Consider the following 17,548-nt stretch of genomic DNA (forward strand, 5'->3'; position numbering starts at 1 on the left):
GTAGAAAGTGCTAATAGGTAAAAGTATTTACCCTACTTGTAAAGGTATACATCTTCCTGGGTCGGGAAGATCCCCTGGAGAAGGAAGTGGCAACCCACTCCAGTATTCTTGCCTGGAGAATCCCATGGACAGAGGAACCTGGCGGGTACAGTCCATGGGGTCACAAAGAGTTGGACACAACTGAGCGAGTAATCCTTAATCCTGTACATCCTACTAAATTGCAGATTTTAATCTCCCTCTTATCAGCTTGAGGACTTTTCTTATTTCTAGTTCAGGTTGTTGGTCACTTAAATTATTAATAGCTTTGGAGAGCTTCTGTCGTTAGAGGAATAAATTAGCAGAACCTGTTTCTTTGCTTTTGCGTCAACATCTAAAAATGTCCACATTTGTTTAAATAGGTGAAACTGAGCCCGGAACTAGGATACTGTTTATCTTATCTAAACAGGTGGAAGTAAAGCAGTCTGAAGGAAGTTCAAGGCCACCAAACTTACTGACTGAACTACATTTAGTATTCATGTCAAGAATAAGTGGCTAGGGAAAGACCTTGCTATTCTGCTAAATCATGATGGAGGCAGAAGAACAGCCATGGAAGACAACCTTTTACTCAAAATTACCTAAAGTGGTAAGAATTCAACCACAAAATTCTGGAGTGTTGCAAAGTATAATGACTTCTGTGTTGCTTCTTTTCACAAAAAGAGAAATAAATTTCATAGGTAGAATTTGTAAACTTTATATATTTTATAAGTTATATAGCTGCATCTGTTAGGCCATTTGCCTAGTGCAGTCTACCAACATCAAGCACCTGCTGCAATTCTGTGACTCTAGTGGACTTGAGAAGATTTTTACTGGTTGCATTCTCCTATTTTAGGAACTTCATGCCCACTTGAATGGATCCATTAGTTCCAATACCATAAAGAAGTTAATAGCCAAGAAACCAGATCTTAAAATCCACGATCAGATGACTATGATTGACAAGGGAAAGAGAAGAACTTTAGAAGAGTGAGTTTGAGGGAGTTTGTGGACACCCTTCTTTCTTTCTCTATTTTGCGATTGTAAACAGTATGTAAGGATTCAGATTTTTGTAGTTAAAGGAATAAGGTAGCCATCTGGTATGGAGAGTATAACTTGACAAACAGTATTTTTTCCAGCTGTCAGACTGTTGACAAATTTTAGTTATTTGTATTGTTTTTGAAATTATACTATATTGGAATATTCTTTAGATTTGTAAATATAGACTTCTTGATTTTTTTTCTCCCTGTTTCCTGCTTCCACTTGAGATAGGGGTTGTGGGGGTGAAGAAGGGAAACTATTGTTTTCCACTTAAAAGTAACATTTAATTTTCAGTCATTTGATGATCCATCCAGATCAGTGTAATTTTTGAGAAACCTATTCTGTTGTTCCTTATAAATATATAATTACTACTAGCCTAAAATCAATTAATTTAGTGAAGTTTTTGATGACTAAAGTATGTCAAAATTTTTCATATTGCAGATGCCTCCAGATATTTCAGATTATTCATCTACTTACTACTAGCCCTGAAGATGTTCTAATGGTGAGAAATGAAGCAGTTTTTAGACTGGTTTAAAAATTAGTAAGTAATTGATGCCCTTCTGTTGTTGCACATGACTCAAGAATCTGATGGAAAATTTTTTTTTGCCTTTTTTATGGTAACTTTTGAAAAACAACGTTAAGACATTTGCCTAACAGCTAATATCAAAAGACTATATTAATTGTAAATGATATGAGGAAAGAACCAAGATCAAAATCTTCTGTTAGATAGAAAATTGGACAGTGTGGAGGAGAAAATCTTGTCCTTTTTTCATATATGTATAAACTCTCTATATAATCATATCATATGAAATATCTGACCACAGGCTTTACCTGAATTGCTCGGGATACTTTGAACTTTCTGGGTGGACATTATAGAGAATGAAGACGTTCAAGAGGTGCTTAGAGATTGAATTATTAATCCTTCAGGAAACTGTGCCTTCCCTCTGGAGATGAAGGGCTAGAGGACTCCAGCTGTGTTCCCTTAGCTGGATGACTGGCTTTATATCAGATTTGTATCATTGATCTGATTAGGATGGCATTTTTAAATGTTCTCTTTCTAACTGGAGAGAAGCAGAATCCTATCAGTGTTCTTAACCCTTAGGAAAAAAGTACAAAGTAAGAAATGCAAAATAAGAATTATAACATAATGTGTTTTTGGAGAGGTGACATTTGACTGGTCAAGAAAAAATCTTTCTCCTTGGCTGAAACTGATCCTCTTGATAATTATTAAGTAAATTAATCACCTTTTGGAGGAAGGTTAACTCTTAAGAGTTTAGCAGAAGTTGACAAGAGTGTCCCCAGTGTTCCAGGCACTCTGCTAGGACTGAGAGACAGAAAGATCGACATGGTCCCTGCCCCTCAGGAATCCATAGTCAGGTTGGAGAGACAGACCCATAAGAGGATAAATCCAACATCAAGAGGTAAGCTCTGTGTTGGAGACATGCACAGGGGTTTATAGGAACCTGGGGAGCATTTGTTGTCTTATCAGCCACTCAGCAGGTCCCGTTGAACCCTGCCAGGGATGTCCACCACAGGAGGCTTTGTCTCATTCTCTGTTGTCGAGTGGAACAGAGCAAAACTGATTACATTTTCGATTGTGAGAGTTCCATGGGTATAATATGCCACACTCATTGTTTCTTTTCTTTAAAAGTTGGTAAGAAGCTTTAATAAATGAACCTTGTGTGGGAATAAGTCAAGGGATTGTTTATAGATATGGGACTGAGTGTACGAGGATCACTTAACAGTCTCGTCAGAGTAACTGAGTGTAATCTCAAAAAGACAAGATTGAAATGTGGCTGAAAAAGCATTAACTGTTGCATGTGCTAGATTCTGTGCTTGAAAATGACTTGCCTGTGGTGGTCATTTTTATTGCTCCCTTTTTGAAGATGAAAAAAAATGAGGCCTAAAGAGGTTAAATGTAACTTGTTCAAGGTCACTCACCATGAGTAAAGTGGCAGAATTGACTGTTTTGTCTGATTCCAGAGTCCATGTTCTTTCTTATTTGAGATGTACAGTCTTACATCTCTGGAGTAAGTGGAAACTTAACTGTGAACTACTCTATCTGAAGACAGAACTTGAGTCGACGTTCTCAGTCCAGAGCATAGGAGAACAAAGCCCAAAGAGCCAAGAGCTGACTGCAGTACCTGTTGCTGCCTGGAGTAGAAAGGACTGAATCTGGTTGACATGGGGAAGGGAAGTCACTCCCTAGAGAAGTGTTCTTGGATATGAGCTAGAGATGATTCCACGGGTCTCACTGTGGCCTAGCGAAGTCTTCCTTCCATGGCTCCCAGTCAGTACTTGCCAGCAACCTTCTGTTGTTCCTCTAGGTTTCGCAGGTACCTCACCGCCAGGAAAAGGGATGCCCTGGATAGTAGATATGATCACTTCACACCTTCCCTTCACCCTCGTTGTCAATCCACACATTATCGACGGGCTTCTACAGTAGTCTCCTGTGAGCTGGGGTAGGATGAGTTGGTCTTTCTGGATCCGCTTAGTTAAGGAGTGAAGATAAGCTCTGAGTTCCTCACAACTTGCAGAGACGAGGACTGTGCTGTGGTGATGGAGTGGCAGCAGCATGGGGTTTCTGGAACACCAGCGCCACAGGTGGTCTAGTGCCTTTGATGGTGGTACAGAGGCTGCAGGGTCGTGCCTAGTGGTGGAGGAAGCAGCAGTGTCTTGCTTGGTCCAAGGGTGTCATGTGATTTTGAATGCATTGTGTTGTCCTTGTTACTGAGCCCAAGCTCTCTCTGCTTGCCACACAACAGGCCAATAAATTCAAGAGACGAGGGGCTGAGGCAAGGAGTATGACTTTATTGGGAAAGCTGGCAGATGGAGAAGATGGCAGACTAATGTCTCAAAGTAACCATCTTATTGGAGTCTGGATGCCAGTTTCTTTTATAGAACAAAGATGGGGAGAGGTGAGGGATTAAGGTTAAAAATGCTGTTAATCTCACAAATATCTTCTGGAATGGCCAGCCTCCAGGAGAGGATATATTACTTCTTCCTTCCTGTAGCCAGCCACAGGTGGACAAAGTCCTGAACAAAGGCATTTTGGTTTGACATTAAGGCAGAGGTGGGCAGGGTTCCCCGAGGCAGGCCATTTTGTATGCTTATAATAACAAAAGCAACAGAAAGCAAAGGTTAAAGTCGAAGAAACAGGTCCAGCATGTAGTCAAAATTGGCTATTGCCTGTGACGTCCTGAGCTGTGTGATCTCTAAGGCTGATTCTCCAGACCTCCTGGTGAATCTGAGCCACCTGTTCTATGTATGTTGTAATAAGTTCCATTTTGGCTTTAGTATGAAGAAAAAAGATGAGGCCCAGACCTTGGATTGCAGTGAATCCACCAAGGTGGTGCCACCCTCTTAGGCACTGTCTGTACAGTCAGCCAGCCTTGTTCCTCTGCCAGGACACTGCATCTGTGTGCCCATGTGCATGTGAGCAAAGCAGATTAAGAGTAGGATACCAACTGTGAGGACTAACTAGGGCTGGTTGTCACAGCATTTCTAACCTGGTCCTTTTTTCTCCTGGGTTTTTACATTTTAGGTAATGGCAATGAAGGAAAACATGCCTTCAGCCTTTAGATATCATTTCTCTTGGTCGTTTAGTACTTTTTGGATTGTTGAGTTTTCTATTTGATTGAATAGTTTTTTAACTCAAATTTTATCACCCATTTTGTTTGCTTGAAAGAATCTTTCTAAGTACATTTGGGGAGAGTTTAACCCTGCCAAAAGAAATTCTTGAAAAGTTCAACTTACCCCTAAATAACGTGAATAAGAACCTGAAGCCATGACTTTATTTTTTTAATGTATTTTTAGTTGAAGGATTATTGCTTTACAATATTGTTTTGGCTTCTGTTGTACATCAACATGAATCAGCCACAGGTATACATGTGTCCCCTCCCTCTTGAGCTTCCCTCCCACCTCCTGCCTCATCCCACCCCTCTAGCTTGTTACAGAGCTCTGGTTTGGGTTCCCTGAGTGACACAGCAAATTCCCATTGGCTATCTATTTTATGTGTGGTACTGTTTGTCTCCATGCTATTCTCCCCATTCGTCCCACCCTCTCCTACTCCCCACTCGCCCACCCCGTGTCCATGAATCTTGTTCTTTATGTCTGTGTCTCCATTGCTGGCCTGCAAATAGGTTCATCAGTAGCATCTTTCTGGATACCACATATATGCATAAATATGTGATATTTGTTTTAGTTTCAGACTTACTTCATTCTGTATAATAGGCTCTAGGTTCATCTACCTCATTAGAACTGACTCAGATGCATTCCTGTTTATGTCTGAATAATATTCCATTGTGTATATGTTCCACAACTTCTTTATCCATTCATCTGTTGACAGACATCTAGGTTGCTTCCATGTCCTAGCTATTGTAAATAGTGCTGCATTGAACATTGAGGTACGTGTATCTTTTTCAGTTTTGGTTTCCTCAGGGTTTATGCCTACTAGTGGGATTGCTGGGTCTTGTGGTGGTTTTATTTCCTAGTTTTTTAAGGAATCTCCATACCATCTTCCATAGTGACTGTATCAGTTTACATTCCCACCAGCAGTACAAGAAGGTTCCTTTTTCTCCATACCCTCTCCAGCATTTATTGTTTGTAGATTTTTTTGATGATGGCCATTCTCACCGGTTTGAGGTAATATCTCATTGTAGTTTTGATTTCCATCTCTCTAATAATGAGTGATGTTGAGCATCTTTTTGTTTGTTTATTAGCTCTCTGTATGTCTTTGTTGGAGAAATGTCTGTTTAGGTCTTTTGCCCACTTTTTGTTTGGGTTGTTTGTTTTTCTTACATTGAGTTGTATGATCTGCTTGTGTATTTTGGGAATTAATCCTTTGTCAGTTGTTTCATTTGCTATTATTTTCTCCCATAATGAGGGTTGTCTTTTCACCTTGTTTATAGTTTCCTTTCGTGTGCAAAAGCTTTTCACTTTAATTAGGTCCCACGTGTTTATTTTTGTTTTTATTTCCATTACTCTAGGAGGTGGGTCATAGAGGATCTTGCTGTGATTTATGTCATACAGTGTTGTGCTTATATTTTCCTCTATGAGAAGCCATGACATTACATGGTACATCAGTACTGCCTAATCATTTTAGCTGCTTATTTCTATATGTAACTTTCCAGTACTATACACTCAGAGATGGTTTACTCATTTTAGTTTTGCCTCATTTCTCTGTTTTATCAGTCTGCTGTTCACTAGGAAACAGAGAAATGGTTAAAAGGGAAGAAGAGAAGCAAAAGGTGGCAGGGGGTCGTGCAGATTTGGATTTGACGTGAGAATGAGGAGGGTAAGGGAAGCTGTTGGAAACATGGTAGTTTTGTCACAGCCTCCACTAGGGGTGTGAAAAGCAGGTCGCTTTACCTTGTGGGAGACTCCACCACTCCTTGCAAGTCATTTAATGTGTGAAATAAAGCTGTAGCACGTGGCATTTTCATTGGGCCCCTTACACTGATGTTATCAGTATTCTGTGCATTGCTTTTATTACCAGGTGACAAAAGATGTCATTAAAGAATTTGCAGATGATGGTGTCAAGTATCTGGAACTAAGGAGCACACCCAGAGAAGAAAATGCCACAGGTAGAACCTAACTATTAATACTTCTCAATATATGTCTGTCTTTTTCCTCGGGCTTTGATCATGCATATGCCTGCAAAGTTGAGACTATGCAGCATTTACCGTTACACTGTTGTAAAAGTAGGGTCAAAGGTCCACATCTTCCGATGTATATTAATGACATATGTTATTAATGAGTCAGTCTGTTATTCATAAGTTAAAATACCAGGTCAGGTATTATCTGTTGAAGGGAAATTAAAAGGGCTGCAAAAATTTCATTTATTCTTGTTTGCTCTTCTCCCTCTGAAAAAAAGAACACTTGTTCCTTATAGCTGTGTTCTTAAATAGATGTTAGTTCGTGTTCCCTGCATCAAGCGCTTGTGACACAGTGCCCCTGAGAGGATGTAGAATCGCGTTTCATGACAGTCACTGAAATGAAGTTATTCAGTCTCTTCTCGGGAACTGATGGTATCTTAGGCCAGGAGCAAACTGTGATGTGGTAAAACCTCTCTGGATAGAGATGAGTGGATCTGGATATGGTCTGGAGAAGCTTCCTGGGGCCCTCTTTCTGCTGATACAAGCAGCATCCGGAGGTATTCTGTGATGTCCTTGGGTCCTGCTTAGCATTTTGTGACCAGATCATTTTGTGCCCTGATAATGTGTAGCCAGCATCATTCAGGAGGTGAAATTTTAAACCACATATAGTAAAGTTTAGTAAGTATTGAAATGAGATAAGCAGAAGATTCTTTTGTTTTTCATTTTTATTAGAATATAGTTGATTTACAATGTCATGTTAGCTTCTGCTGTGCAGCAAAGTGAATCAGTTATACATTCACATATCCACTCTTTTTTAGATTCTTTTCCCATATAGGTCGTTACAGAGTATTGAGAAGAGTTCCCTGTGCAATACAGTGGGTCCTTTTTAGTTATCTGCTTTACACATAGTCACGTGTATGTGTCAATCCCAATCTCCCAATTATCCCTCCCCCTAAACAGAAGATTCTTATTTCACACTTATAAATTTTAGGATCAGTTCCAAGTTACACTGGTGAGGATAGTGAAAGGGAAAGAGAAAAGCAGTCCATAGATTATTAGCGCTAGTTGACTCTTCAAATGGAGATTCAAAGGGAAATGCTAACTGAAATGTGCAGAATAGGGGAATAGTTAAAGTTTAATGGAATATTTGGTAACCATTAAAAATATGTGCAAAGACACTTTAATGACCTGAAGACATGCTCAGAATACAGTGTTAAATGAATGAATAGGATGCACATACACCTAGTAGCATCTCATCTGTTCAGAATTGTATTTTTGTTGTTGTTCAGCCACCAAGTCATATCACTGTGTGTGCGTGTGCATGTGTGTGTATATATATATATATTTGTTGTTGTTCAGTTGCTCAGTCGTGTCTCTTTGCGACCCCGTGGACTACAGCACACCAGACTTCCCTGTCTTTCACTAACTCCCAGAAGTCTGCTCAGACTCACGTCGATTGAGTCAGTGATGCCATCCAACCATCTCATCCTCTGTTGCCCCCTTCTCCTGAACCAGGGTCGAACTCAGGTCTCCTGCATTGCAGGCAGATTCTTTACCGTCTGAGCTGCCAGGGAAGTTCATTAAGTACAAATGGCATTTACTAAAGCCTGCATATGCAGGAGACACAGATTGGACCCCTGGGTCAGGAAGATCCCTAGAAGAGGAATCAACCAACTCCAGTATTCTTGCCTGGAGAATCCCACGGACAGAGGAGCCTGGCGGGCTACAGTCCATGGGGTCGCAAAGAGTCTGACGTGGCTGAGAGACTGAGCATGCACACGCGTCCATAACTCATCTGTAACCGTACACTTGTCACACAGAAAGCAAAATGTCATTGTTCATGTAGGAATACGATTGTTGAAGGATGAAATTGTTGATGATCTCTTTACAAATGTTTTATTTGTGTCCTTTCCAGGAATGACTAAAAAGACTTATGTGGAATCTATACTTGAAGGTATAAAACAGTCCAAAGAAGAAAACATAGACATTGATGTTAGGTAAGAAACACTGTACCTTAGTGGTCACCACTGAAAATACTAGGATGTGACAATTTTAGTCTTTTGAGCATGGGTATGACAGATCTTTATAAATCTGTTAAAGTCAGGAACTTTGTTGTTTAAAGTTGAGAATACAATTATGAATTTTCTTCCCCATGGCAATAAAGTCCTGAGTCCTGTTGCCGTAGTGAAGTGTGGCTTCTCATGGCTCTTCAACAAACATCCAGACTTCTTCTTGGGCCCTGCAAGGTCCCACATGCTGCCTTTCTTACTTCAGCAGCCTCATGTGTCCACTGGTCACTCACCACGCACTGACCTTCCCCCTGTTCCTCAAAGAGGCCAAGACTGTCGTCCCACGTCAGCACTTTTGTACTTCCTGTTGCTTCTGCCTAGAACACTCTACCATATCCTCGCATGGCTGGCCTCTTGTTACTCAGGTCTCATGTGGCTGTCCCTTCTTCAGAGAGGCCTTCCTTGACCACCTTATCTAACATGCGTCCCCACATCTTCTAGTTACTCCATTTATTTCCTTTATGACACTCTTAACAAAATCAGAAATTTTCTTGTTTTATTTATATATATACACATTCACCCACTGGAGTGTAAATTCAGTGAGGCCAGGGACCTTGTCTTTTGATTCACCAGTACTTAGAGCTGGCACATAATTAGGGCTGAGTAAGTCCTTGAAGGAAGAAAAAAAAGAAAGCTAGCTGACTTTCTGGCTATAAAATCTGTCTATAACATCTCTTAGTTAAGCTTAACTAGATTAATACCCTAATTAAAAAACAAAAACAGGCAAAAGACAAGAATTCAGAAGAGAAAACATAGAAATGGCCAATAAATGTATAGAAAACTATTTAACTTCAATAATCAAACAATTTTGTTTATTTTTTAATATATGTTAACTCTTTTTTTTTTTGGCTGCTCCAGGTCTTTATCGGCATGTGGGATCTAGTTCCCTAAGCAGGGATCAAACCTGGGCCCTCTACACTGGGAGCTTGGAGTCTTAACCACTAGACCACTGGGAAGGTCCCACTAATCAAATAATTTTTTAAAAATTACAATACCATTTCAATAGGCACCCCCCTCCCCAAAAAAAGTAGTAACCAGTGTTTGTGAACTTGTACACTGCTGGTGAACATATGTAATTAACAAAACTTTTCTAAAGAGCAGTGTGCATTAAGATCTATAAATGTAATTTCCATATGACTTGTCTTGGAAAAAAAAAAGTTTCAAGTATGAAAACTATATTTCTCTCTCTGATCCAGTAATTCTTTTGTAGAAATGTATCCTAAGAAAATGGATTGATTAATGTTAAGATTCTTCATGATAGTGTTATTTATAACAAAAAGTATATAACATCCTAAAATGTCCAGCAATCAGAGGACAGTTACATTATGTTATATTCATGTGATTTATATAGTTTTCTAACATTTAGTGGCAGGGGAGATTGTTAAGTGGGAAAAAAAAGACATTGCATTTTATATATAGTTGATTCAAATTTTGTAAATAAATATATGTTGGAGGGATTTCTTTATTTTGTGAATAAATAGATAAACTAATAAAGGCTGGAGGAAAATTGCACAATATTAACGGGTTCTCTGGGTATTAGATTCCTTGTAGGAATCCAGCTAATATATGAAGAATGAATTTGTATCAGCTATTGGTTACATGTTAGAATACTACCAGTCTTGTAACCCATAATGAAATAAGAGATCTAAGCCTTCTGGTGAAGGAACCACCACCTATTAATTCCTCTGGCCTCTATTGAATCTGATGTGATTAAGCCTCTAGACTGGATCCAGTTTCCAATTCGTAGGAAATACAAGAGACAGGAGAACATGTTAGCAACATAGGGATTCGATCAGCAAAATCAGACTGTGGGAAACTTTACAGGACAAATGATCTGGTTTCTTCAACAAATAAATTCAAGAAAAGAGGCTGGGGAGAGGTATGAGGCTCTAGATTACAAGAGACTTGAGACATTGACCAAAACAATGTGTGGACCTTAGTTGGATTCTGCACCAAACAGACTAAAAAACAAATACATGAACAACAACCAAAACAGGAAATAATCAGAAGTTTGAACAGTAACTAGATATCTAGTGCTGTTTAGAAAATTGTTTCACTCCCTCTGGCAAAGTAAGATGTCAAGTCAGTCAGGCTGTACTTCTCCAATAAGATACAGCGCAGGTAGCTTGCTGTACCTACCTCTCTGGCCATCCTCAGAGTTGTCTTTTTCATCTTGACAATCAACATTCATTTTCAACTGTGTTTTTCTTGCATTAAAGGTATTTGATATCAATTGACAGAAGAGGTGGCCCTTCAGCAGCCAAGGAGGCCGTTAAACTTGCTGAAGAGTTCTTCCTTTCTACAGAGGATACAGTTCTTGGCCTTGACCTCAGTGGAGACCCTGCAGTAAGTTATTTTTCCAAAATATGTTTTATTTCTAAAAGGTAGAATCAGTTTGTGGGATAAGGATTAGCTTGGGGCACCTTGCATTCTCCAGAGGTTCAGCAGACACCCTGTGTGTATGAAGCCCTATTCTGCCCTGGATGACCGGAATGTCCACAGCAACTGCTCTCCAGGGTTCTGTGAAAGAGTTAAGCCCTCTAAAAAAAGGAAAAGAAAAAAAAGATTTGTATGACAGTATGATTATTTTCTTCATTTTTCTAAAAATGGTACCCACCTAGTACCATTCTACATACATAGGAGAGAGAGTTGATTTATTACAGTTCATGTCTAATGCTTAATTAATTCTTAACTGTGGGTAGGGCTTAATTATCTCACAGAAGACCCAGTTGAAAAAAGCTGGCCTAGAGCTTCTTGAAGGTCATATTCAAGCAGGGTGTCTCAGCTGTGGCACCTCTGACATCTCCGGCCAAAGAATTTTTGTTGTAGGAGAATGTCCTGTGTATTGTAGGATGTTTAGCGGCATCCCTGACCTCTTCCCAGTAGATCCCAGCACCTTCTTAGTTGTAACAACCAAAAATATTTGTAGACATCACCAAATGTCCCTTGAGGGGCAGAATCACCCTGGTTGAAAATCATTGAATTAGAGTCCTATGAACCTGGTTCTTACAGCTTTGACTAAACCTGGGCTGTTCTGGCCTTGTTTCATCGTCCATTTAATAGAAGCTTTCTTTACCAGTCATACTTGTTCCTGAATCAGGTGAGTTCTCCTTGGCTCTAGATACCTAGATAACCTTCCAGAAATAAAATTTGGTGACTGTTCTATCTAGCTTAGCTGATTCACCTGAGGTTCACTGATACTTGAGATTCTTGAGGGCAAGCACAGTGGCCTTGCCAACTTTGAATTCCCTAATTTTGCTATAAACAAAATGTACAAATGAGTCCATCTGCTACTTTATTTCCTGCCATTATTCCTTTGTTTATTGAGACAGAGTACTCAGTTCTTCAGTTTGTCTAGACTCTTATATCCTCATTTTAACTTCTATCTTTAAGGCAGGACAAGCAAAAGACTTCTTGGAACCTCTTTTAGAAGCTAAAAAATCTGGTCTGAAGTTGGCACTGCATATTTCAGAGGTAAATAATATTGTAAAATTAGGCTGGAGAGGGTAGATTACAGTGGAAAATCATTAATGGAAATTAATAATCACTTGTACATGGCTAAAGATAAACCTGTCTTGGAAAAACACTTTTAGAGGGAAAATAGAAATATTTTTATGTAAATTATAATGATAAAGGCACAACTTGCCTTAGTCCCTGGAGTTACCGTTTCTATGTTGTTATAGTCCCTGGGTTGACTTACACTACAGTTGTATCCTTAGAACAGCTTGATGACAGCTTGTTTGAGAAAATGCATGGATTTTTGTCAGCAGCCTTGTTATCAGCAAACCGACACTGAGAAAAGCATGAGTTTGCCTCGCGTGTCCTTACAGGGAAGGGACCCGAGTGTATCACATACACGGGCAAGAAAGAAAGTAGCTCATCATCCTTTTATAAGGCCCAGAGGGAGATCGGGTGCCCTATGGCCCCCAAGTTGACAGCAGGAGCGCAGGGCAGATCATGCATGGACAGTAGCTGGAGGACAGTCACTTCCGTAGTCAGCACGTCCCTGAGAGGCAAACGAGGGCTCTCCTGCACCTTTCCATTTTATAGATAGGTTTGCTTTCTTACCTCAGTCCTTCTGCCTACTTAATGCTTTCTTTTATTAACATACAAAAAGCTGTACATAATTAAGGTATACAACTTGATAAATTTGGATTTAATTGTTTCTTGAATGCAGGAAATATTACCTACTTACTGCACATGATTATTTTGAGTATGGGGTGATGATATAAAGATTGAGGCAAAAACTGGAGCTTCTTGTCAGTACTGAGTGTTTTTCATGTCTACAAGCAGAGTCAGTAATCTAGTAGCAGAACTTGAAGTCTAGGATCTATGTTTCCACACTCTGATCAAAATAATCCTTCACACAGAGGGACACCCTCTAGATGACCTAGCTGATGCCAGATTGAAGCCATCGGTCAGGGTGACAGAACAGGCAGCCTGAGGCCAGTTACCTCTGGTCTTTGCGCGCAGCGTGAGAACCTGCCCTTACCTTAGTTTCTGTTCTCTTATTTGATCTATTGGATGGAAAACGTTTCATTTCGACATGTTATGGTCATTTGTCTTTTAGGCTATCTGAGAGTTGAAGAGAACAGCTAAACACACGTTTTCGTGGTGGTTGTGGTATGCACATAGGGAGCCTTGTCCAGATGAAACATGAATGCACTGTGTGTGGATGGAGTCTAGGCCCCAGAGTCAGACAGAGCCAGGTTTCACCCTTATCTCTACCATTATGCTAGCTCTGTGAGCTTGGACAGCTTTTCTTTAAAATGCTTTATATTTGGACAGCTTTTCTTTACAATGCTTTATATTTTTAGCTACAAAAGTTTTATGTACCTGAAGAAAATCGAAGAGTAGAGAAATAGTATAAAGTAGAAGTAAATAAAAAATGGAAGGTCCCCTTCAGTTCTGCTGCTGAGTTGATCCTGTTAACAGTTTTGTTTTTATGTTTTTCCAGTTCTTTTTTTAATATGTGTGAAGACATGTACACAACACAGAACACACATATGCATATAGACTTGTGGGATTTTGTTATTGAACACTTAACTTTTTGAGTTTTGATTTCTTTGTCTTAATACTTCGTATAATTCTTGTGAGGTTTAAAGCAGAATGTATGTGAAAAGTCAATAACTACTGGCTCTTTAGTTATTATCATCATTGAAATGAATCCAGAAGAATATTAGAAAATGAACAGGAAGATCAAAGGCATAGAAGAAGGCTGGAAAGTTAAGTGACTCAGCTTTCCAGAATGTCTGCAATACCTTCTCAGAGGGACAGAGTACCTGGCTGTAAGGAAAAAAAAAAAAAAAGTACTTCTAAGAACCACTGAAAGAGGTTATTGATGCCCTCGTCTCCCCTTCTTTTTTTTGAGATTCCAAACCAAAAAACAGAAACACAAGTACTCCTGAACCTGTTCCCTGACCGAATCGGGCATGGGACATTTCTCAACTCCTCCGAGGAAGGATCCCCGGATCTGGTGGACTTTGTGAGGCAACACCAGATACCGCTCGGTAAGGCTTCAGGTCCTCCAGGCAACTCTCTGACCCTTCCTCCCCCGCCTTGCCACCCATATGTAGAGAAGCACTGCTGTAAATATATAGATATTATTTAGAAATGAAGTGATGCTTTCTCAACCTTATCTAAGTAACAGGAAATTTTATTAATAGCTCCCATTAGAGTATAAAAGCTCCATGAGAGCAGGGCCCTCATCTGTCTTTTTCACTGTTGCATTCCCCAGTTCCTGGAACTTGGTATTTATTATATTGAAGTAATAAGGGTCATCTGTCATTTTGGAATGACTTTAATCTGTTTACTTATGTTATGAAAATGTGTAACATATATTTAAAGATTAAGACGTCTGCAAATTCCAAGTATATTTTTATATGTCTGTTAACATCACATACTTGTCTGCATGTGTATACCAGGAGCTATTTTTATTTAGCAACAAATATTTATGAAGTGCCTACTCTCTTCCAGTCACTATTCCAGTTGCTGGGAATAGAGCAGTAAAAAAAAAACAGACAATGTTTCTTTCTCAAGGAACTTATATTCTAGCATGGGTAAGAGAGACAGTAAGCAAATACACAAGAAAATATCAGTGATAAGTTCTTTTCAGAAAATTAAACAGGCTGGTAGAGTAGTGATAAGCTAACCACTTTTGATTGGATGGTTGGGGAAGGCCTTTCTGATGAGGGAAAGAAGCAGGTGGCTGAAGACCTTTTTACTGAATGATGAATTCACCACACTTACAAATGTAACAGTTTGTAGTAACACTTGTGTGGGTGTGCTTTTTAAACTAATTTATAGTTTTTCAGCAATTCATAATGGGTGAGATTTTTTTTTCTTTTTAATAAAGAAATTTTTAAACATCCACAAGAGTAAAGAATCTTGGAAACCACTTGCCTGGTGATCTTACTTGGAGTGGTGTCCCGGCTCTGCAGTCAGCAGGGGCAGGTTGGGTTTCCCATTCCTGGGACTGAGTGGCCCTGGGTCGCAGCCGCCTCAGTCAAAGGAACAGATGCCATCAGTCAGTTCAGCGAAGCATTTCACTCTGGCTGGAGAGCCGGGCACAGCGTCTCAAGGCAGGAGTTTTGTAATCATAGAAGGCGTTCTTCAGATAGACTTCTTTGCAGGAGGCAATGAATGGAAGGAGTTGAGACGTTTTCTTTCTTTTCGTGGAAAAGGTCCATTTCTACTCTTGGAGTTTGATAACATGCAACCCTCAAGCATTGCAACTGTTTCCTAACCTTTACTTCAGCCTCCACTGTGGAAGTGCAGCAGCCCTGTGAAGGGTCCGTGTACTCCCCTCTCACGCTTCCCTGCCTTTGTCATGGTGACTGGCTTATCACACTCCTCTTTCCTCTCCTTTTTCATAAAAGAAAGGGGGAAAGCACATGATTGTGAAGGGGATAGTAATTCCCTGCCTGGTACAGCTGCTGCTGTAAGCCACAGCACATGGTAGTTTTCACATGTAAGCAAAGGTCAACTGCTAAAAATTAGCATAGCTTGGAAAGATTTCTCTTGTATCTCCTAATAGGTCTTTTAATTAGAAGCTTCTTCCTTTCCCCCCTCATTCTAGAACTTTGTTTGACCTCGAACGTCAAAAGTCAGACAGTTCCATCTTACGACCAACATCACTTTGGATTCTGGTACAGCATTGCCCATCCTGCCGTGATCTGTGTAAGGTGTTTTGCTCCCTTTTAGTCCCAGAGTTGCCATAGGTCAGGCGTTCACTGTCTAGCTGGCTGCCTTGCACGCCAGGGGGTGGTGCCCAAGTGGAGGAGTGGGAGAGGAAGGGGGCGTGAGAGGCTGCAAAGGTGTGACTGTGGTTTGGCTCTGCGGGGGAAGGTCCTGGAAAGGACCTGGGGGAACAACAACAATACCGATGCCCAACACCCACCTCTTGAGATAATGCTTTCATTGATTGGGGCTGAGTCCTGGGCACAGATGCATTTTAAAAGTTCCCTCGGTGATTTGCACATGCAGCCATGGTTGAGAGCCCCTGCTCTGGTGGTCTATGTTCTTAAAAAGAATTCATTTGAATCAGTTCTAATGAGATGGATGAAACTGGAGCCTATTATACAGAGTGAAGTAAGCCAGAAAGATAAAGAACATTACAGCATACTAACACATATATATGGAATTTAGAAAGATGGTAATGATAACCCTATATGCAAAACAGAAAAAGAGACACAGATGTACAGAACAGACTTTTGGACTCTGTGGGAGAAGGCGAGGGTGGGATGTTTCGAGAGAACAGCATCGAAACATGTATATTAAAAAAAAAAGAAACATGTATATTATCTATAGTGAAACAGATCACCAGCCCAGGTGGGATGCATGAGACAAGTGCTCGGGCCTGGTGCACTGGGAAGACTCAGAGGGATTGGGTAGAGAGGGAGGTGGGAGGGGGGATCGGGATGAGGAATACATGTAACTCCATGGCTGATTCATGTCAATGTATGACAAAACCCACTACAATACTGTAAAGTAATTAGCCTCCAACTAATAAAAATAAATGAAAAAAAAATCAATGAACAAGCAAAAAAAGAAAAGAAAAAAAAAAAGGATAAACAAGACTGTTCAGTTACAAATGTGCCTGGATACATTTGTAGGCCCCTGTTTAGACTCTTAAAAGCATGGTAAATAGGAAAATACTCTCAACAAAAGTTGAGAGTTATTTTTTTTAAAGTCATTTCCTCGTTCATTTTGAAACTTTCTTACATTGACAGACGGATGATAAGGGTGTTTTTGCTACACACCTTTCTCAAGAGTACCAGCTGGTGGCTGAAACATTTCATCTGACCCAGTCTCAGGTGTGGGATCTGTCTTACGAATCCATCAGCTACATCTTTGCTTCTGACAGCACCAAGGCTGACCTGAAGAAGAAGTGGAGTCATCTGAAGCCCCATTTTTAAGCTGTAATGAGGTGAACTACTTTTGAGTATATATTACAACCTAGATCTTCCCACCACATCCCACTTAGTTAGCCTTTCCTCCCTTGGAACCATAGCAGCCAAGTGCTGCGGACTCCGACACCAGCACCTTTCCAATGGTGGGTGCTCAGTAAGTCCGTCTTAAACTGCCTGAAGGCTCTGAGGGCGTCTGACTTACCTCCATGCTGCTTTCAGGAAGGGACTTCAATGCTGCCGCACGCTGGGCTCCCCATTCTAGCAGTGGTTTTGCCTTAACAGTCCCTCTCCACTAGAGATCGTGAAACTTCAAGAAAATCAAAGTAGGTTCTCATCAGGAAAAGTTTTGGAATTGCTAGTCTAAATAAATTGAGGCGAGAAGGGAATACAGATTGTTAGCAAAACCTTTAATCTGTCTGGC

The 17,548-nt window shown here is 40.2% G+C and overlaps 1 protein-coding gene across 8 annotated transcripts in view; it reads left to right on the plus strand.

Moving 5' to 3' along the window:
* The window catches only part of ADAL (adenosine deaminase like), a 33,735-nt gene that overhangs the window by 7,576 nt on the left and 8,611 nt on the right, over positions 1 to 17,548 (plus strand). For 7 of the 8 annotated variants that reach the window (XM_043921914.1, XM_043921912.1, XM_043921910.1 and 4 more), the window contains 10 exons: positions 446 to 622; positions 869 to 999; positions 1,492 to 1,552; positions 6,548 to 6,635; positions 8,563 to 8,644; positions 10,936 to 11,062; positions 12,110 to 12,190; positions 14,088 to 14,226; positions 15,795 to 15,895; positions 16,948 to 17,144. In XM_043921914.1, coding sequence (XP_043777849.1) covers positions 563 to 622; positions 869 to 999; positions 1,492 to 1,552; positions 6,548 to 6,635; positions 8,563 to 8,644; positions 10,936 to 11,062; positions 12,110 to 12,190; positions 14,088 to 14,226; positions 15,795 to 15,895; positions 16,948 to 17,133 — 1,056 coding nt within the window. In that variant the 5' untranslated portion in view covers positions 446 to 562 and the 3' untranslated portion in view covers positions 17,134 to 17,144. Of the gene's footprint in view, positions 1 to 445; positions 623 to 868; positions 1,000 to 1,491; positions 1,553 to 6,547; positions 6,636 to 8,562; positions 8,645 to 10,935; positions 11,063 to 12,109; positions 12,191 to 14,087; positions 14,227 to 15,794; positions 15,896 to 16,947; positions 17,539 to 17,548 lie in introns of those variants that run through there. The other variant, XM_043921907.1, reaches the window with a different exon arrangement.

Source organism: Cervus elaphus, chromosome 13, assembly GCF_910594005.1.
Source record: "Cervus elaphus chromosome 13, mCerEla1.1, whole genome shotgun sequence".
NCBI classification, from domain to species: Eukaryota; Metazoa; Chordata; class Mammalia; order Artiodactyla; family Cervidae; genus Cervus; species Cervus elaphus.